At 38.7% G+C, this 18,391-nt stretch overlaps 1 protein-coding gene across 1 annotated transcript in view; it reads left to right on the top strand.

Annotated features, from left to right (window-relative positions):
* Nucleotides 1-18,391, top strand: part of Stip1 (Stress-induced phosphoprotein 1) — a 101,751-nt gene that overhangs the window by 10,187 nt on the left and 73,173 nt on the right. Inside the window, exons 2-4 of the mRNA XM_053794988.2 lie at nucleotides 4,911-5,032; nucleotides 5,156-5,243; nucleotides 9,358-9,492. Of these exons, the coding sequence (XP_053650963.1) occupies nucleotides 4,911-5,032; nucleotides 5,156-5,243; nucleotides 9,358-9,492 (345 nt within the window). The remainder of the gene's footprint in view (nucleotides 1-4,910; nucleotides 5,033-5,155; nucleotides 5,244-9,357; nucleotides 9,493-18,391) is intronic.

Genomic DNA, 18,391 nt, shown 5'->3' with positions numbered 1-18,391 from the left:
GACTGCGTATTAGACTGGCCAGTTGGACACGTATTGGATTCAAGGTGGTACTACTGTACTTCATGAAACCAATCAAAATCATCTCTATTTCTGTCAAATGAGACCAAGAAAACGAGAATACAACCATAAGTACCATACAAAAATGCACCTCAATGTTGGCATATTAGTGTCTGTGTGCCACTTACTTACATCCTCCATGAGCTTGCTCTCTCTTTGTTATGTCTGGAAACTTTCCAGAATTTCAAATGTTTTAAAATTATTGCATATTTTATACATAATCTATAAACTGATAATTGTACTTGTGTACCTGTACCTAAATAAACTTGTGCACTTTGCTGTCATGCAGGTACATATTAAAGTCACTAAGTGTCTCACTAGTGTTGAAGACTCGGTAATAATAATAATAATAATAATCACTTTGGGGCGCTTTAAATGTTGTATATTATGCTCTTTGCTGATGACACTGTGCTCTTGGGAGATTCTGAAGAGAAGCTGCAGAGATTGGTGGATGAATTTGGTAGGGTGTGCAAAAGAAGAAAATTAAAGGTGAATACAGGAAAGAGTAAGGTTATGAGGATAACAAAAAGATTAGGTGATGAAAGATTGAATATCAGATTGGAGGGAGAGAGTATGGAGGAGGTGAATGTATTCAGATATTTGGGAGTGGACGTGTCAGCGGATGGGTCTATGAAAGATGAGGTGAATCATAGAATTGATGAGGGAAAAAGAGCGAGTGGTGCACTTAGGAGTCTGTGGAGACAAAGAACTTTGTCCTTGGAGGCAAAGAGGGGAATGTATGAGAGTATAGTTTTACCAACGCTCTTATATGGGTGTGAAGCGTGGGTGATGAATGTTGCAGCGAGGAGAAGGCTGGAGGCAGTGGAGATGTTATGTCTGAGGGCAATGTGTGGTGTGAATATAATGCAGAGAATTCGTAGTTTGGAAGTTGGGAGGAGGTGCGGGATTACCAAAACTGTTGTCCGGAGGGCTGAGGAAGGGTTGTTGGGGTGGTTCGGACATGTAGAGAGAGTGGAGCGAAACGGAATGACTTCAGGAGTGTATCAGTCTGTAGTGGAAGGAGGGCGGGGTAGGGGTCGGCCTAGGAAGGGTTGGAGGGGGGGGGTAAAGGAGGTTTTGTGTGCGAGGGGCTTGGACTTCCAGCAGGCATGCGTGAGCGTGTTTGATAGGAGTGAATGGAGACAAATGGTTTTTAATACTTGACGTGCTGTTGGAGTGTGAGCAAAGTAACATTTATGAAGGGGTTCAGGGAAACCGGCAGGCCGGACTTGAGTCCTGGAGATGGGAAGTACAGTGCCTGCACTCTGAAGGAGGGGTGTTAATGTTGCAGTTTAAAAACTGTAGTGTAAAGCACCCTTCTGGCAAGACAGTGATGGAGTGAATGATGGTGAAAGTTTTTCTTTTTCGGGCCACCCTGCCTTGGTGGGAATCGGCCAGTGTGATAATAATAATAAAAAAAATATTATGTTATAAACATTTCATTAATCCTGATATTTTTTTCAAAATTATTTAAGAAACTCTGTATCCTATAAACATACGTAATACGTACATGAAACCATAGTAAAACAAAATGACATAAATGAGGTTGTGGTAGCCAGGTAGCTTGTAGTACTGACAGCAAGAATTTTATTTTCTCTGGTCCAACACCACAGAAGCTGTATACAGTATAATATTACTAGGGTAACTGTAGAAAAATATTCCTTTTGTATGCCTTCACTCAGTGTTATTTGCTCTTGAAATGGAAGTGTTTGTATTCTCTGCCTCTTTGTTGTTCTTTCATTTACTTGTTCTCTCTTGTTTACAATGGCTTCTAAGGGTAGTTGTGATATAAAGAGGAGTCATAATCCTCTTAATTTAAATGCCAGGCTTGAAGTGAGTAAATTATGTTAATAAGGAATATCGATGACAGTAAGCATATTAATAATCACTCTGGGGTGCTTTAAATGTAAGTAATGAGTGTACTGTATATGCATTTTACTTGATTTTTTTTTTATTTAGGTCTAGTTCTATTGCTAACTTATCATAGTGTAAACATGTTATCAGGCATTTATATATATTTAAAAGTGAAAAAAGGATGGTTCGCTTTACGGCGATTTTCTCTTTACAGCTGTAGCCTAACCAGCCATACAAGCAGGGCCCTCCTGTACGTGCATCGTTGTGGCCAGGGTCCCTTGCATAGTTCTGTTGTGAATTCTGCTCACTTAAATAAGCTGCGAGTGGTAAATTTTGGCCTAGATATGAGAGAATGTGTTTATGCAGTGAGTGCAGAGTATAAAAAATATCTTGCCATACAGTGCATGATGGAAAAAAGCAAAACCCTGACCATATGTTTGGTTTAAAAATGACAGGTATTTTCTAGGATGGTTTTTATAGTTTTATTGGCTGTTCTTGTTATCATTTTATAGAATGGAAGACATTCTACTGAAATAGAGATGATTTTGATTGGTTTCTGGAGCAGAAGTAGCTTGAAATTGGGCTCAAAATAGTAGAAATATTCTGTTGCCGATTTTCCTGAGGATGGGTAAGGCTTCCTATACCCCTCGGTCTGATTCCAGTGTTGAGATGCTGTAAATCATGACCAGTCATTCCTGATTATATTTTAATATCTGGGAAATTGAGTAAATCTTCTGATTATGAGTTCAAAATGGAAGGCAAGTGTAATATAGGGGAGCCCAAGGGACATGACTAATGAACAGAGAAAATGTTTAGTGCCAGGAATGTCTACATTGTTTATTTGGGGGACTATTTGTAAGTTGGTGTTTTTTTAATTTTGTAAACTTGGCCAAATTACCAACTTGTGTGCACTGTATGTTCAGTTCTTGTGCTCAGTTGATAGAATGGAAGACATACTAATGAAATAGCTAAGACTTTTGTCGAAAGGAGCAATGGAATTGGTTTAAAATAAGACTTAAAATGGGTGAAATTGCCAGTGTGTAAATTAATCAGTCTGCTACTCTTGGTGTTATTACCTTCATAAAAAAAATAAAGATTCTCAACTATTTCAGATTTTTTTTAAAGTGAACACTGAGAGCCATATTAATTTTGGGGAGTGTGGGCTGTGAAAGGGTTTATGTAATATTTTTGTTTGGTGTAAATGTTTGAGAGCTGGCATTATGGTTGAACTCTAAGGCCCAGTTGAAATAAGTCTCACCAGTATTACATAATGTATAATGTACCATTATTGTATACTTAAATCATGTCTCAGAATCATAGAAGAGATTTATAAAACTGTCTAGGAAATATTTGTAATTTTTTCAGAAAAGTATAATTGCTCTTGCTGCTTATTATAGATGGGTTGTTGTTTTGGTAGCTGGTTTTATATGCAAGGTAATGTTTTTTGTAAATATTAAATAGTATTTTGAACACAAGTGTTATGTCACTTCTTAAAATAAAAGATTTTTGTGTAAAGACTATAGTAAATTAATGCTGTACATATACTTGGTAGTAGAAAATTTTACTTCTCGTCAGCAGTCTCTGGTTACTTATTCCAGCAGCAAAGGAAACAGTGGCACCAGTATATGGAGCGTGTGTGCCTACCGATTAGTTGTTTTTTAAATGTGTACTTGTGTGTGCATACTGAATTTTGATTTAGGATGTACACTATGTAGGCTTTCTTTTTATGTAATTGTTGCATTCTTAATTTTTCTTTCTGTTTACCTTAACTTTTTCATATGATTTGTATTTTATTGTTATGCAAACATGTACATACAAGTACTGTATAGTAAAGGCAGCCATTTTGAGCTTTTTTTCTTTTTTTTCTCCAAACATGTCAGTTATAATACTCTTAAATAAAATATTTTTGTTAAATGGGTCATACTGGCCTTCCCTTGTAATAGTTCAGGAAAGTGAATAGACATTGTAATGGAAAAGTGGCAAAACAATAAGTACGTATTAAACTTTGTATTTGTTGTGCCTGTATAATAAAGAATATTTTGAAGAATATTTTTTTGTTTCATGCTTAGCTGTACAGTAATTATGTTAACCCTAGATTAGAATGAAATTGTTCTGCTGGTCATTACATTAAGAGTGATGCACATGACATTTTCAGCAAAATCGGTAAGTAACATTAATATTAAAAATAGTTGTCTTATTTCCCTTTGCTCCGAAATTAGTGATATTCTTCTCACACATGTGAAATGAATTACATTTGAAACACTGTCTTGTAACTAATTTCCCTAAATGTATGAATCAGCTAAGTGAAAAGTTTTATACCACTGTTAGATAAAAAAAAATTGTGCAAACAGTCTTTGTGCCCATTTTTAAGACACTGGGAGTGACCTAGCATGTTACTGATCCTAGACTTTCTTACATTTTACTTTCACCATCATTCGCACTTAATCACTGTCTTTGCAGAGGCACACAGGTATCCCAAACCCATCCTTTAAATTGTAAGCAGTGTACTTCCCACCTCCAAGACTCAAGTCTGGCTAACCATTTTCCCTGAATCTATTTATACTCGAGCAAAACAAATATTCTGCTCATTTTACATGTACTTTATTTATACTATTTTCATAATTCTGTACTCTATATGTTGTATACGTCAACTCGGGTATCGTTGTCTACTGCCTCTGGTACGGGTACCATAGTATTGTACAAAAAATATGTGTATTTTCTTCACATTGTTCTTTACCATGAAACTCGTTTTATTGCTGTACTTCAAAAAAATTTTCTTGTGGTGTATGAAGCATGCAGATTCTTTTTCTGGATGTAAATTTGCTTCATAAGTCCAAATTTGTTTACTAAATGTATATTACTGTATGTCACGTCTGGCTTGTATTACTTTAATGTGCATCGCACCTAGTTCCCACGTGGTCACATTTCTGCGTGTTACAGCATAAGGGTGAAAATATATAGAGTGCGAGTTAATTCATTAAAAGAGTTTGTATCTTTAGGTAGCACAGTTAAAGGATCGTGGAAATGCCTGCATGGAAGCAGGCAATCTGAGTGAAGCAGTTTTGCATTACACAAGTGCAATCAAAATTGACCCAGAGAATCATGTCCTCTATAGCAACAGGTTAGTAGACATTTGTTGTATTTTTCATTAATTTTTCTTTTGAATTTAGTATCAACTATATGGCTTCAAAGCATTAGATGTTTGTCATATTTTAATGCTATGCCCTTTTCTTATCACAATCAGATCTGCTGCTTATGCCAAAATGAAGAAGTACCATGAAGCACTTGAAGATGCAGAGAAAGTTTTGCTATATAAACCTGACTGGTCGAAGGTGAGCCCTCACCCCCCTGTGCGCGCATGCGCGCACGCACACGTGCGCACACACGCGCACACACATGCACACACATGCACACACACATTCACACACACATGCACACACACATGCACACACACATGCGCACACACATTCACACTCACACATTCACACTCACACATTCACACTCACACATTCACACTCACACATTCACACTCACACATTCACACTCACACATTCACACTCACACATTCACACTCACACATTCACACTCACACATTCACACACACACATTCACACACACACACACACTCTCACACTCACACTCACATTCACACACACATTCACACTCACATTCACACTCACATTCACACTCACATTCACACACACACATTCACACTCACATTCACACATTCACATTCACACTCACATTCACACTCACATTCACACTCACATTCACACTCACATTCACACTCACATTCACACTCACTCACATTCACACTCACATTCACGCTCACATTCATGCTCACATTCACGCTCACATTCACGCTCACATTCACGCTCACATTCACGCTCACATTCACGCTCACATTCACGCTCACATTCACACTCACATTCACACACACACACACACACACACACACACTCACTCTCACACTCCAGCCTTCTCCTTGTTACAACATTCACCACCCATGCTTCACACCCATATAAGAGCATTGGTATAAGTATACTCTCATACATTGCCCTCTATGCTTCCATGGACCAAGTTCTTTGTCTCCCCTCATCAGTTCTGTGATTCGCCTCATCCTTCATAGACCTATCTGTTGACAGGTCCACTCCTAAATACATATCTGAATACATTCACCACCTCCATACTCTCTCCCTCCAATCTGATATCCAATCTTTTGTCACCTAATTTTTTTTGTTATCCTTATCACCTTACTCTTTCCTATATTCACTTTTAATTTTCTTCTTTTACATACCCTACCAAACTCATCCACCAACCTCTGCAACTTTTCTTCAGAATCTCCCAAAAGCACAGTGCCATCAGCAAAGAGCAACTGTGACAACTCCCACTTTGTGTTAGATTCTTTGTCTTTAACCCAACACCTCTTGCCAACACCCGATCATTCACTTCTCTTACCCCATCTATAAATATATTGAGCAACCATGGTGAAATAACATCCTTGTCTAAGGTCTACTTTTACTGGGAAATAATCTCCCTCTCTCTCCTATACTTGAACCTGAGCCTCACTATCCTTGTAAAAACTCTTCACTGCTATCAGTAGCCTACCTCTTATTCTATACATTTGCTACATCTGCCACATTGCCCCCCATCCACCCTGTTATATGCCTTTTCCAAATCCATAAATGCCACAAAAACCTCTTTACCCTTATCTAAATACTGTTCACCTCTGTTTCACCATAAACACTTGTTCTACACACCCCCTACCTTTCCTAAAGCCTGGGGGTGTGTAGACCAAGTGTTTACACTGAAACATATAGGTCATCTGCATTTAGATAGGGATAAAGAGGTTTTGTGGCATTTATGGATTTGGAAAAGGCATATGACAGGGTGGATGGGGGGCAATGTGGCAGATGTAGCAAATATATAGAATAAGAGGTAGGCTACTGATAGCAGTGAAGAGTTTTACAAAAATAGTGAGGCTCAGGCTAGAGTATTCAGCAATATTAATAGTTTTTGTCAATCTGTAAATATGTAGAGAGGCTTAGTTGGCTACAGTGAAGTTTGTACACTTGAACGTGAATGCAGTGTTTAACTTTAAAGTAAATTTAACCTTGGCTAGCCCATTTAATGTACTTTTTATATTCCCATAGCATGTGGAATCAGGACCAGTGTACCCAAAATATAAACATAAATAAGCAGTGTCTAGAGCAGCTGATGCTTTACCATCAGTTGTATAATGTACTGCATGGTAAAATAGAACAGAAATCCATTAGAGTTTATGCACACTCCAGTACAACCATCGACTTGAGTACCAGAACCTCTACCATCCACCTCAGCCCGGTAGGGCCACAGCATAACTCTCCACTCTCTTCACAATTATCGACAAACACTAACATCCACAATTTAAGGTAAGAAATACTATTATTTCTGTTGCAGTTATAATCTTAAGCAGTAAAAACAACATAATACATCACGACAGTGAACTACAATTTTATTTTTACTTTTACTTTTGTAAGATCTGGAGGTTATAAAAAAAAAGTTGTTTGAGGGGGAAGCTCGCATCCTGAAACAAAAAATCGACCAAGCGACTGCTCGTATCCTGAAAAGCTCGTATTGTGGGGCACTCGTAAGCTGAGGTTCCACTGTACTTGGACCCTGTGGACAAGCCGTAGAACTATGGGACGGACCCTCAAAAGGTTAAACATAGGTCAAGGATTCCCATATATAGTTTTGCTATTGTAGCATGCAGATTTTAACTTAATAAATTCTTTGCTGTTTCTCTGTAGTGCAGTTTTGGTCTCTCACAGAATATAAGTTGTTGAAAAAAAAGAAGGATGATGGTTAATCCCATATCTGGAAATAGTTTGAGAGCTGTGAGCCTAAACTCTTGGAGTGCATAGACTAAGGAGTTTTGAAATTGAAGCGTGTAAGTGGAAGATAAGCATAAATAAAGGGGATATAAAAAAGGCACTAAGGATGTCTTTATACAGCCTCTCCTCATTTACCAAGGGAGTTCCGTTCCTAAGACCATGTCGGTAAACGAATTCGTTGCTAAGCAAGGAGCATACTATAATGGCAATGGGTTTGTGTCAACCATCTTTGATATTGTTTTAATGTCACCTTTGCACCATTTAGAACATTTCTGATATATTTTTAAATGTTTATTCAGTAGTGTACCGTATATTGTAATAAGAGTAGAGGAAATCAGCTCTAATATACATTATTTAAGTATGCATATCAGTCAGAGAGCCCGTTGTAAGTCCGAGTCATCAGTGAACGATGTATAACTATAAAATTACAATAAGTGATTAAAAGTTAAATAAATTAAGAATATAGAGCAATAGTTTAACAGTGGAGCTGTAGACAAGTGGAGACAACTTTAAGTTAGCATCATTGAAGTGAATACCTAGGTTATTATGCAGATATTATGGGTGAGAGGAGGACCTGCCTGGTATACAACCCAGGCAACCTACTACAGTGCTTCATCATGTGGAAAAACACGTACAGTTCAGGACTTTTATTAGAGGAAAAGTTTTGCCACTTGTGGCAAATTGTTTCCTCTAATAAAGATCCTGAACTGTACATAAATGTCTTCTTCCACATCTTGTTAATAAAACCATACCATTTTTCTTCATTATGCTCTTATTAAGATTGATGGTTATCATGCTTCTCCATCCAGGTTTTTACTTTTTCACCTTGCCCAGTTAGCATAAAACATAATTTCTGGTTTTGATTTGCTAATGGAGAGGCTTATGAACTTGAATGGAATATGGGAAAGATGCTAAAAATTGTTGATTAAAATAGTGAATTGCTATCCTCTAAAAGGAAAAGTGGTATCTAGATTATTGAGCTTTGATGTAGACATTTCACCAGGTTTGTATTTGATTAATTTTTCTACCAATGGCAACCTCTTTCTAATAACTTGTGTGGCTCCAGACAGTTTCTCAAGTGTTCTATCAGATTCCTATCAGATTTTTTCCCTCCATCTTTTTTATCAACAATAATGCCTGTCTCCTTATGCTCCATTGTTTCTTGTCGACATGTACATCAGTGTAAATTGTTAATTTGTCCTAATTTTGTTCTGGTCTGTACTTCATTACTCTAGAATTTGAGCTACCCTTCCCTTCCTTGCTTCAAACAAGATCACCATCCAGGTGCTGTATGATATTTGTGGGTTTGGCTCTTCCCCATGAGTATAATACAGTAGACCCCCTCAATGTAACAAACTTAGCAGTATATCTGCTAAGTGTGTACCATACTATAATAATTATACAATAGAGTACTTTTTTTTTTCCAATTTGACTGACATTTGGACATTCTCCCTTATTAGTTTCAGCAAGTGTTTGCTGTTATATGGTTGCATTAATACAGTAGCTACTTAGAAGATATTGCAATGTGTTTATTTACTTATAATTATCATTCTGAAATGGATCTTAATTATAGGGATACTCACGGAAAGCAGCTGCACTGGTATACTTGAAGAAATTACCTGAAGCTTTAAGTGTTTATCAAAAAGGGCTTCAGTTAGACCCAAATAATCAGCAGCTAAAAGATGGTTTAGAGGATTGCAGAGAAAGGGTAAGTAAAACCTACAATTAAATTTCTTACCACTAGATATAAAGTTAATTAGCAGTTTTTTTTTTTTTAACACATTGGCCATTTCCCACCGAGGTAGGATGACCCAAAAAATAAGAAACTTTCATAATTGCTCACTCCATCACTGTGTTGCCAAAGACATGCTGATACTAAGTTCAAAAACTGCAACATACCTCCACCCCTTCCTTTAAAGTGCAAGCATTGTACTTCCCACCTCCATTGAGTTATTAAATGATATTGATAGTGTGTGAGATATGATTTTTGCATTATCCACCATAAAAACAATGCACTGCTCTACTTCAAACATTTATATTTGATGTCTTACTGGCACAGTCTATTAGACAACAGTATTTTGCCTGTTTTAGTTGGTTGCATTATGTGGAACAGTTATGTAGCCTGGGATGGCATCAAGAGCATCTCTGTAACTGCCCATTCATAGTATAAAAAAAGTGACTAAATATTTTAGATTTTATTAGTTTACACAAGAGATACTTGAGGCATGTCAGTGATGGTTTTTGTCATGTTATGAGCTGAGCTAAATATTAGTGGCTACACCTCTCTCCTCTTTCCTCTTCCCTCAGGAAAATCGCCAAAAATATAAATTACATTTCCACCACTTTGAGCCCTATTTCAGGATACTTCCAGTCTGAAATAGACTTAAAGCATCTTTCATTAGTATGTCTATGTGCCATTCTATTGATTTATACCAAGAAACCTACAATAAAACCAATTAGACAATACCTTGTTACTGTTTAAACCAAACAGGTCAGAGGTTTGCTTTTTCCCCATCAAGTACTGCATGGGGCAAGATTTTTTTTAAAACTGATGAAATTGATTATTATGCACTGTAGTCGTGAGAAATTGGCTTCCCATCCTCTGGTACCTTTCCTTGCCCATCCCTTTCTCACCTAACCGTGGCTTCCTTCTGAGAAGTGAGCCACTGCAATTTTCATGTGGTTTTTCATTTAATTTATTTATAATACATTTGTAGATGAAGATTCATAATTGTGTGTGTGTGTAGTACGTTGGTAGACAGCAACCACCCAGGGAGGTACTACCGTCCTGCCAAGTGAGTGTAAAACGAAAGCCTGTAATTGTTTTACATGATGGAAGGATTGCTGGCGTCCTTAGTCTCTCGGAAATACGCAAGATTACAGGTACGTATTGCTACTTCTACTTACACTTAAGACACACACACACACACACATACACGTTTATTTATACATACTCGTCTGAGTTTTCTTTGTTTTTATCTTAATAGTTCTTGTTCTTATTACTTTTCCTTTTATATCCATGGGGAAGTGGAACAAGAATCTTTCCTCCGTAAGCCATGCGTGTTGTAAAAGACAACTAAAATGCTGGGAACAATGGGCTAGTAACCCCTTTTCCTGTAAAAATTACTAAAAAGAATAAGAAGAAAATTGTCAAAGTGGGATGTCGGAATGTGCGTGGATGTTGTGCGAATGATACGAAAGAGATGATTGTGGATGTTATGAATGAGAAGAAGTTGGATGTCCTGGCTCTAAGTGAAACAAAGCTGAAGGAAGTGGGAGAGTTTCAGTGGAAAGGAATAAATGGTATTAGGTCAGGGGTTTGAAATAGTTAGAGCTAAAGGAGTAGTAGCAATAATGTTGAAGGATAAGATATGGCAGGAAAAGAGGGACTATAAATGTATTCAAGGATTTATTTATTTATATTTTTCAACAAACCGGCCGTATCCCACCAAGGCAGGGTGGCCCAAAAAGAAAAACGAAAGACCAAAAAGAAAAACACGAGATTCAAGGATTATGTGGAGTAAAATAAAGGTTGGATGTGAAAAGTGGGTTATAGTAAGTGTATATGCACCTGGAGAAGAGAAAAGTGCAGAGGAGAGAGAGAGATTTTGGGAAAAGTTGAATGAATGCATGGGGAGTTTTGAACCAAGTGTGAGACTGCTTGTGGTTGGGGATTTCAATGCTAAAGTGGGTAAAAATGTTGTGGAGGGAGTAGTAGGTAAATTTGGGGTACCAGGGGGTAAATGAAAATGGGGAGCCTTTGAGCTATGTGTAGAAAGAGGTTTGGTAATAAGTAATACATATTTTATGAAAAAAGAGGTTAAATAAATATACAAGGTATGATATAGCACATAACGAAAGTAGTTTTAAATTATGTATTGGTGGATAAAAGGTCGATGGGTAGGCTCCAGGATGTACACGTTTATAGAGGGGCAACTGATATATTGGATCATTATTTGTAGCTACAGTTAGAGTAAGAGGTAGATGGGAAAAGAGGAAAATGGTAACAAGAAGTAAGAGGGGGGTGAAAGTGTATAAGAAGGGTAGAGTATATGGAGAGTAAAAGAAAGGTAAAGAGAGTGGTGAGAGAGTGCAAAACGAGTGCAGATGATAGAGTGGGAGAGGGAGGCACTGTCAAGAAATTTTAATGAAAATAAGAAAATTTTTGGAGCGAGTTAAACAAGTTAAGAAAGCCTAGTGAACGAATGGATTTGTCAGTTAAAAACAGAATAGGGGAGTTAGAAGATGGGGAGATGGAGTTATTGGGTAGATGGCGAGAATATTTTGAGGAACTTTTAAATGTCGACAAAGAAATGGAGGTGGTAATTTCGTGCACTGGCCAGGGAGGTATACCATCTTTAAGGAGGGAAGATGAGCAGGATGTGAGTGTGGGGGAGGTACGTGAGGCATTACGTAAAATGAAAGGAGGTAAAGCAGCTGGAACTGACGGGATCATGACAGAAATGTTAAAAGCAGGGGGGGATATAGTGTTGGAGTGGTTGGTATTTTTGTTTAACCCTTAAACTGTCCAAACATAGATCTACGTTCACATGTGTTGTGTTAGAAAAGTAGATCAAAGTTGTTTTTTTTTTCCTCCCTTTCAAATGTAAAAAAAAAAAAAAAAAAAAATGTTATTTTTTTACATACTTTCAAAAGTTTGGACAGTTTAAGGGTTAATAAATGTATGAAAGAGGGGAAGGTACCTAGGGATTGGCAGAGAGCATGTATAGTCCCTTTATATAAAGGGAAGGGGGACAAAAGAGATTGTAAAAGTTATAGAGGAATAAGTCTACTGAGTATACCAGGAAAAGTGTACGGTAGGGTTATTACTGAAAGAAATAGAGGTAAGACAGAATGTAGGATTGCAGATGAGCAAGGAGGTTTTAGAGTGGTTAGGGGATGTGTAGATGAAGTGTTTACATTGTGGCATATATGTGAACAGTATTTAGATAAAGGTAGGGAAGTTTTTATTGCATTTATGGATTTAGAAAAGGCATATGATAGTGGATAGGGGAGCAATGTGACAGATGTTGCAAGTACATATATGGAATAGGTGGTAAGTTACTAAATGCTGTAAAGAGTTTTTATGAGGATAGTGAGGCTCAGGTTAGGGTGTGTAGAAGAGAGGGAGACAACTTCCCAGTAAAAGTAGGTCTTAGACAGGGATGTGTAATGTCACCATGGTTGTTTAATATATTTATAGATGGGGTTGTAAAAGAAGTAAATGCTAGGGTGTTCGGGAGAGGGGTGGGATTAAATTATGGGGAATCAAATACAAAATGGGAATTGACAGTTACTTTTTGCTGATGGTACTGTGCTTATGGGAGATTCTAAAGAAAAATTGCAAAAGTTAGTGGACGTGTTTGGGAGTGTGTGTAAAGGTAGAAAGTTGAAAGTGAACATAGAAAAGAGTAAGGTGATGAGGGTATCAAAATGATTTAGATAAAGAAAAATTGGATATCAAACTGGGGAGGAGGAGTATGGAAGAAGTGAATGTTTTCAGATATTTGGGAGTTGTCAGGAAAAAAGGCGAGTGGTGCGTTGAGGTACATGTGGAGACAAAAAACGTTCTTAATGGAGGCAAAGAAGGGAATGTAGGAAAGTGTAGTAGTACCAACACACTTATATGGGTGTGAAGTTTGGGTTGTAAATGCTGCAGCAAGGAGGCAGTTGGAGGCAGTGAGGATGTCCTGTCTAAGGACAATGTGTGGTGTAAATATTATGCAGAAAATTCAGAGTGCAGAAATTAGGTGTGGAGTTAATAAATGTATTAGTCAGAGGGCTGAAGAGGGGTTGTTGAGGTGGTTTGGTCATTTAGAGAGAATGGATCAAAGTAGAATGACATGGACAGTGTGTAAATCTGTAGGGGAAGGAAGTCGGGGTAGGGGTCATCCTCAAAAAGGTTGGAGGGAGGGGGTAAAGGAGGTTTTGTGGGCGAGGGGCTTGGACTTCCAGCAAGCGTGCGTGAGCATGTTAGATAGGAGTGAATGGAGACTAATGGTATTTGGGACCTGACGAGCTGTTGGAGTGTTAGCAGGGTAATATTTAGTGAAGGGATTCAGGGAAACCAGTTATTTTTATGTAGCCAGACTTGAGTCTTGGAAATGGGAAGTACAATGCTTGCACTTTAAAGGAGGGGTTTGGGATATTGGCAGTTTGGAGGGCTATCTTTATACGTATATGCTTCTAAACTGTTGCATTTTGAGCACCTCTGCAAAAAGTGATTATGTGTGAGTGAGGTGAAAGTGTTGAAAGATGATGAGAGTATTTTTGGGGGGAGATTTTCTTTCTTTATGGGTCACCCTGCCTTGGTGGGAGACGGCTGACTTATCGGAAAAAAAAATAGTGGAACCTCGGCTTACGAATTTAATCCGTTCCATGACCTTGTTCATATCCTGAGTTGTTCGTGTGCTGAGTCAATTTTCCTCATTTAAATTAATTCAAATGCAATTAATCCATTTTAGCCTCTCAGGAGGCATGACAAAATAATACTAATATCAACTCTACGGCTTAGTTATCTATCACAGTTCATCTAATATGACATAATAAACAATATTAATAACATAGAAACATGATATATACTCTAGAACAATATTAATAATAGAAACATGATATATACTCTAGAATGAATAAAGTAGGCCATAATAAGGCAAGTGATGGCGACACTGGCAGCGGCAGAAAGCATCTGCCATTTACTCTACCACTCTAGTATCTTAGTATCTTCCCAGTCCATAACCCCACATCTAGCTTGTGTTTATCTATGATTAGTGGTGAGGTTGTCACATGTGTAACCATGGGTGTGGTCAAGACAGATGTACAGTGGTCCCCCGCTTTTCGTAGTTCCCGGCAATCGTAAAATTCGCCAATCGTAGGGGTATTTTCGTATAATCATGGACTCGCTTTTCATAGGTTGACTCACGAGTCGTAGTTCATCCGGGACACGTACCCACGGCGTGAGCCAGGGCGGCAGCCAGTCTGGCATTGTTTACCAGTGAGCGAAGGTCCCCTCACGTGCTCCAGCAAAATATTTCATAATATTCCATTTATTTTAGTGCTTGCAAGTACTAAATAAGCTACCATGGCTCCAAAGAAAGCTCCTAGTGCCAACCCTGTGGTAAAGAAGGTGAGAAATACGATTGAATTTAAGAAAACCATCATTGAACAATATGAAAGTGGTACAAGTGTGGCCGAACTGTCCAGGATGTATAAGAAACCCTACACAACCTCATGTTCCATAGTGGCCAACAAAAATGAAATAAAGGATGCTGTTGTTGCAAAGGGAGTAACTATGCTGACAAAAATGAGATCACCAGTACTGGAAGAGGTTGAGAAGTTATTATTGGTGTGGATAAATGAGAAACAATTAGCAGGAGATACTCTTGTGACTTCGTTTATTTGTGAAAAGGCTAGGCAGTTGCATGAAGATTTGGTAAAGAAATTGCCTGCAAATAGTGGTGAAGTGAGTGAATTTAAGGCCAGCAAAGGCTGGTTTGAGAGATTTAAGAACCGTACTGGCATACACAGTGTGGTAAGGCATGGTGAGGCTGCCAGTTCGGACCACAAGGCGGCTGAAAAATATGTGCATGAATTCCAGGAGTACATAGAGGCTGAAGGACTGAAACCTGAACAAGTGTTCATTTGTGACGAAACAGGCCTCTTTTGGAAGAAAATGCCAAAGAGGACCTTCATTACACAAGAGGAAAAGGCAATGCCAGGACACAAGCCTATGAAATACAGGCTGACGCTAATGTTCTGTGCTAATGCTAGTGGGGATTTCAAAGTGAAGCCATAACTAGTGTACCATTCTGAAAATCCCAGAGTGTTCAGGAAAAACAATGTTATGAAGATTAAATTGTGCGTGTTTTGGAAATCTAATAATAAGGCATGGGTCATGAGGGAAATTTTCGTCGAGTGGTTCAATGAAGTGTTTAGCCCTAGTGTGAAAGAGTATCTCCTGGAAAAGAAATTGGATCTCAAGTGCCTGCTAGTAATGGACAATGCACCTGCTCATCCTCCAAACTTGGATGACCTAATTTTCGAGGAGTTTGGGTTCATCACAGTAAAGTTCTTGCCCCCGAATACCACTCCTCTCCTCCAACCCATGGACCAGCAGGTTATTGCAAACTTTAAAAAACTCTACACAAAAGCAATGTTTCACAGGTGTTTGACTGTGACTACAGACACTCACTTGACCCTAAGGGAATTTTGGAGAGAACACTTCAGCATCCTCCACTGCATAACCCTTATAGGTATGGCTTGGGAGGGAGTGACTACTAGGACTTTGAACTCTGCCTGGAGAAAATTGTGGCCAGATTGTGTTGACAAGAGGGATTTGAAGAATTTGGGACTGACCCTAATGAGCCTATGTCTGTTGTAAAATCAATTGTGGCACTGGGGAGTTCCATGGGGTTGGATGTGAGTTTGGAGGATGTGGAAGAATTGGTGGAAGACCACAATGAAGAGCTCACCACTGAGGAGCTGCAAGAGCTTCAGCAGGAAGAGCAACACATCGCAGCTCAGAATCTTGCAGCAGAGGAGGAAGAAGAGAGATGGAAGAAGGTGCCTTCTTCAGAAATTAAGGGATTTTTACTATGTGGGGTAAGATGGAAAGCTTTATGGAGAAACATCACCCTAACAAGGTTGTTGCAAGCCAGGTTGGCAACATGTACAGTGACAAAGTCTTGGGCCATTTAAGGGAAGTGTTGAAGAGACGCCAGAAACAGAGCTCTCTCCACAGTTATTTTGTGAGACAGGACTCCAGTGACTCTCAAGGTGGTCCTAGTGGCATTAAGAAACAGAGAAGAGAAGCAACCCCAGAAAAGCAAATGGTACCTAAGGTGTTGATGGAAGGGGATTCCCCTTCCAAACTATAAACAATCCACTCTCTCTCCTCTTCCAGTCTCCCATACACTAAGAAGAATCTCCAATAAAGGTAAGTGTTATACTGTTAATGTTTCATTCATCATTTCCCATTGTATTGTTTATGTACTACATGTATATTTCATGTTAAAATTTTTTTTGTTTTAATACTTCTGGGTGTCAGGAACGGATTAATTGTATTTACATTATTTCTTATGGGGAAAATTGATTCGTAAATCGTAAATTTCGTTTATAGTAACGGCTCCAGGAACGGATTAATTACGAACAACGAGGGACCACTGTATATAAAGGTGAAGACATAATCACTGTGGCCACAGTGGTGGTGGCGGCCAGCTACTCCACACTTTGAGCCCTATTTTCGGCCAATTCCAATGTACCAGTCGACAAAAATCATAACTATTTTGCTAGAACTCCTTTTTGTCTATCGAATGAGCACAAGAAACCACCCCTTTACTTATTTCAACTATCCAATAAAGTGGTCAGAAATTGTCAATTTTGCCAATTTCACACAAATTTCAAAAGATGCCAATTTCCAAATAGGGTCCAGAATAAACAGGACAGGCATTCCTGGCACTAAAATAACATTTCCTTTGTTCATTAGTCACATCCCCAGGCCTCTGTTACATTTCTTTTGCTTTCTTTCTTTCAACAAACCGGCCGTATCCCACCAAGGCAGGGTGGCTCAAAAAGAAAAACAAAAGTTTCTCTTTTTAAATTTAGTAATTTATACGGGAGAAGGGGTTACTAGCCCCTTGCTCCCGGCATTTTAGTCGCCTCTTACAACACGCATGGCTTATGGAGGAAGAATTCTGTTCCACTTCCCCATGGAGATAAGAGGAAATAAACAAGTACAAGAACTAGAAAGAAAATAGAAGAAAACTCGGAGGGATATGTATATACATGTATATGCTTATACATATATAAAGGGGAAACTTATGATGAAAGAAAGCAGGAGGAGAAAAAAGCGATTGAAGATATCATGAAGGTGATAGGCGAGGGGGACATGACCCAGGTGGCAAATTTTTGGAGAATTGGGTGGTTCACAAAGAAAAGGAATCGGCCTCTCAAAGTAATTTTCAAGGCAGAATCAACCCGAACCATGATCCTGCAGGAGAAAGCATGGCTGAGAGGCAAGCAGGAGTTCCGGAGTGTGTACCTCGATCGAGACAGAACACAGGACGAAAGGAAGACAATGAAAGAGAGAGTTCAAAACGAAAGGAGAAATGGGAGGAAATGAAAAAGGAGAGCAGAATAACCCAGGATCAAATGGAAGGACAAGCGCACCCTCCAGAAACACCTGCAGAAGGACTCCAGCCACGACACCCCCAAGGCAACTGAACAATCCAAACCAACCATCACACACCAGTCCCTCTGTTTCCACCCCCCACACCACAGTTACAGTATTAGAACAGAAGTTGAAGGTTTGGTACACAAATGCAGATGGATTAACGAATAAACATGAGGAATGGCAAGAAAAAATCAATGAGAAGTCCCCAGACATCATAGCAGTTACAGAAACAGAACTCACGGAGACAATAACAGATGCAATCTTCCCACCAGGATACCAGATCATGAGGAAAGATAGAAGGGGCAGGGGGGGAGGTGGGGTTGCTCTGCTCGTAAAAAACAGATGGAAATTCGAGAAAATGGAAGGCATAGATGAGACGGGAGAAAGAGACTGCATAGCAGGTACACTTCAGTCTGGGGAACACAAAGTGGTCATTGCA

Source organism: Cherax quadricarinatus, chromosome 72, assembly GCF_038502225.1.
Source record: "Cherax quadricarinatus isolate ZL_2023a chromosome 72, ASM3850222v1, whole genome shotgun sequence".
Lineage (NCBI taxonomy): Eukaryota > Metazoa > Arthropoda > Malacostraca > Decapoda > Parastacidae > Cherax > Cherax quadricarinatus.
The sequence above is the reverse complement of the archived record's forward strand: the minus strand, read 5'-3'. Positions and strand labels throughout refer to the sequence as shown.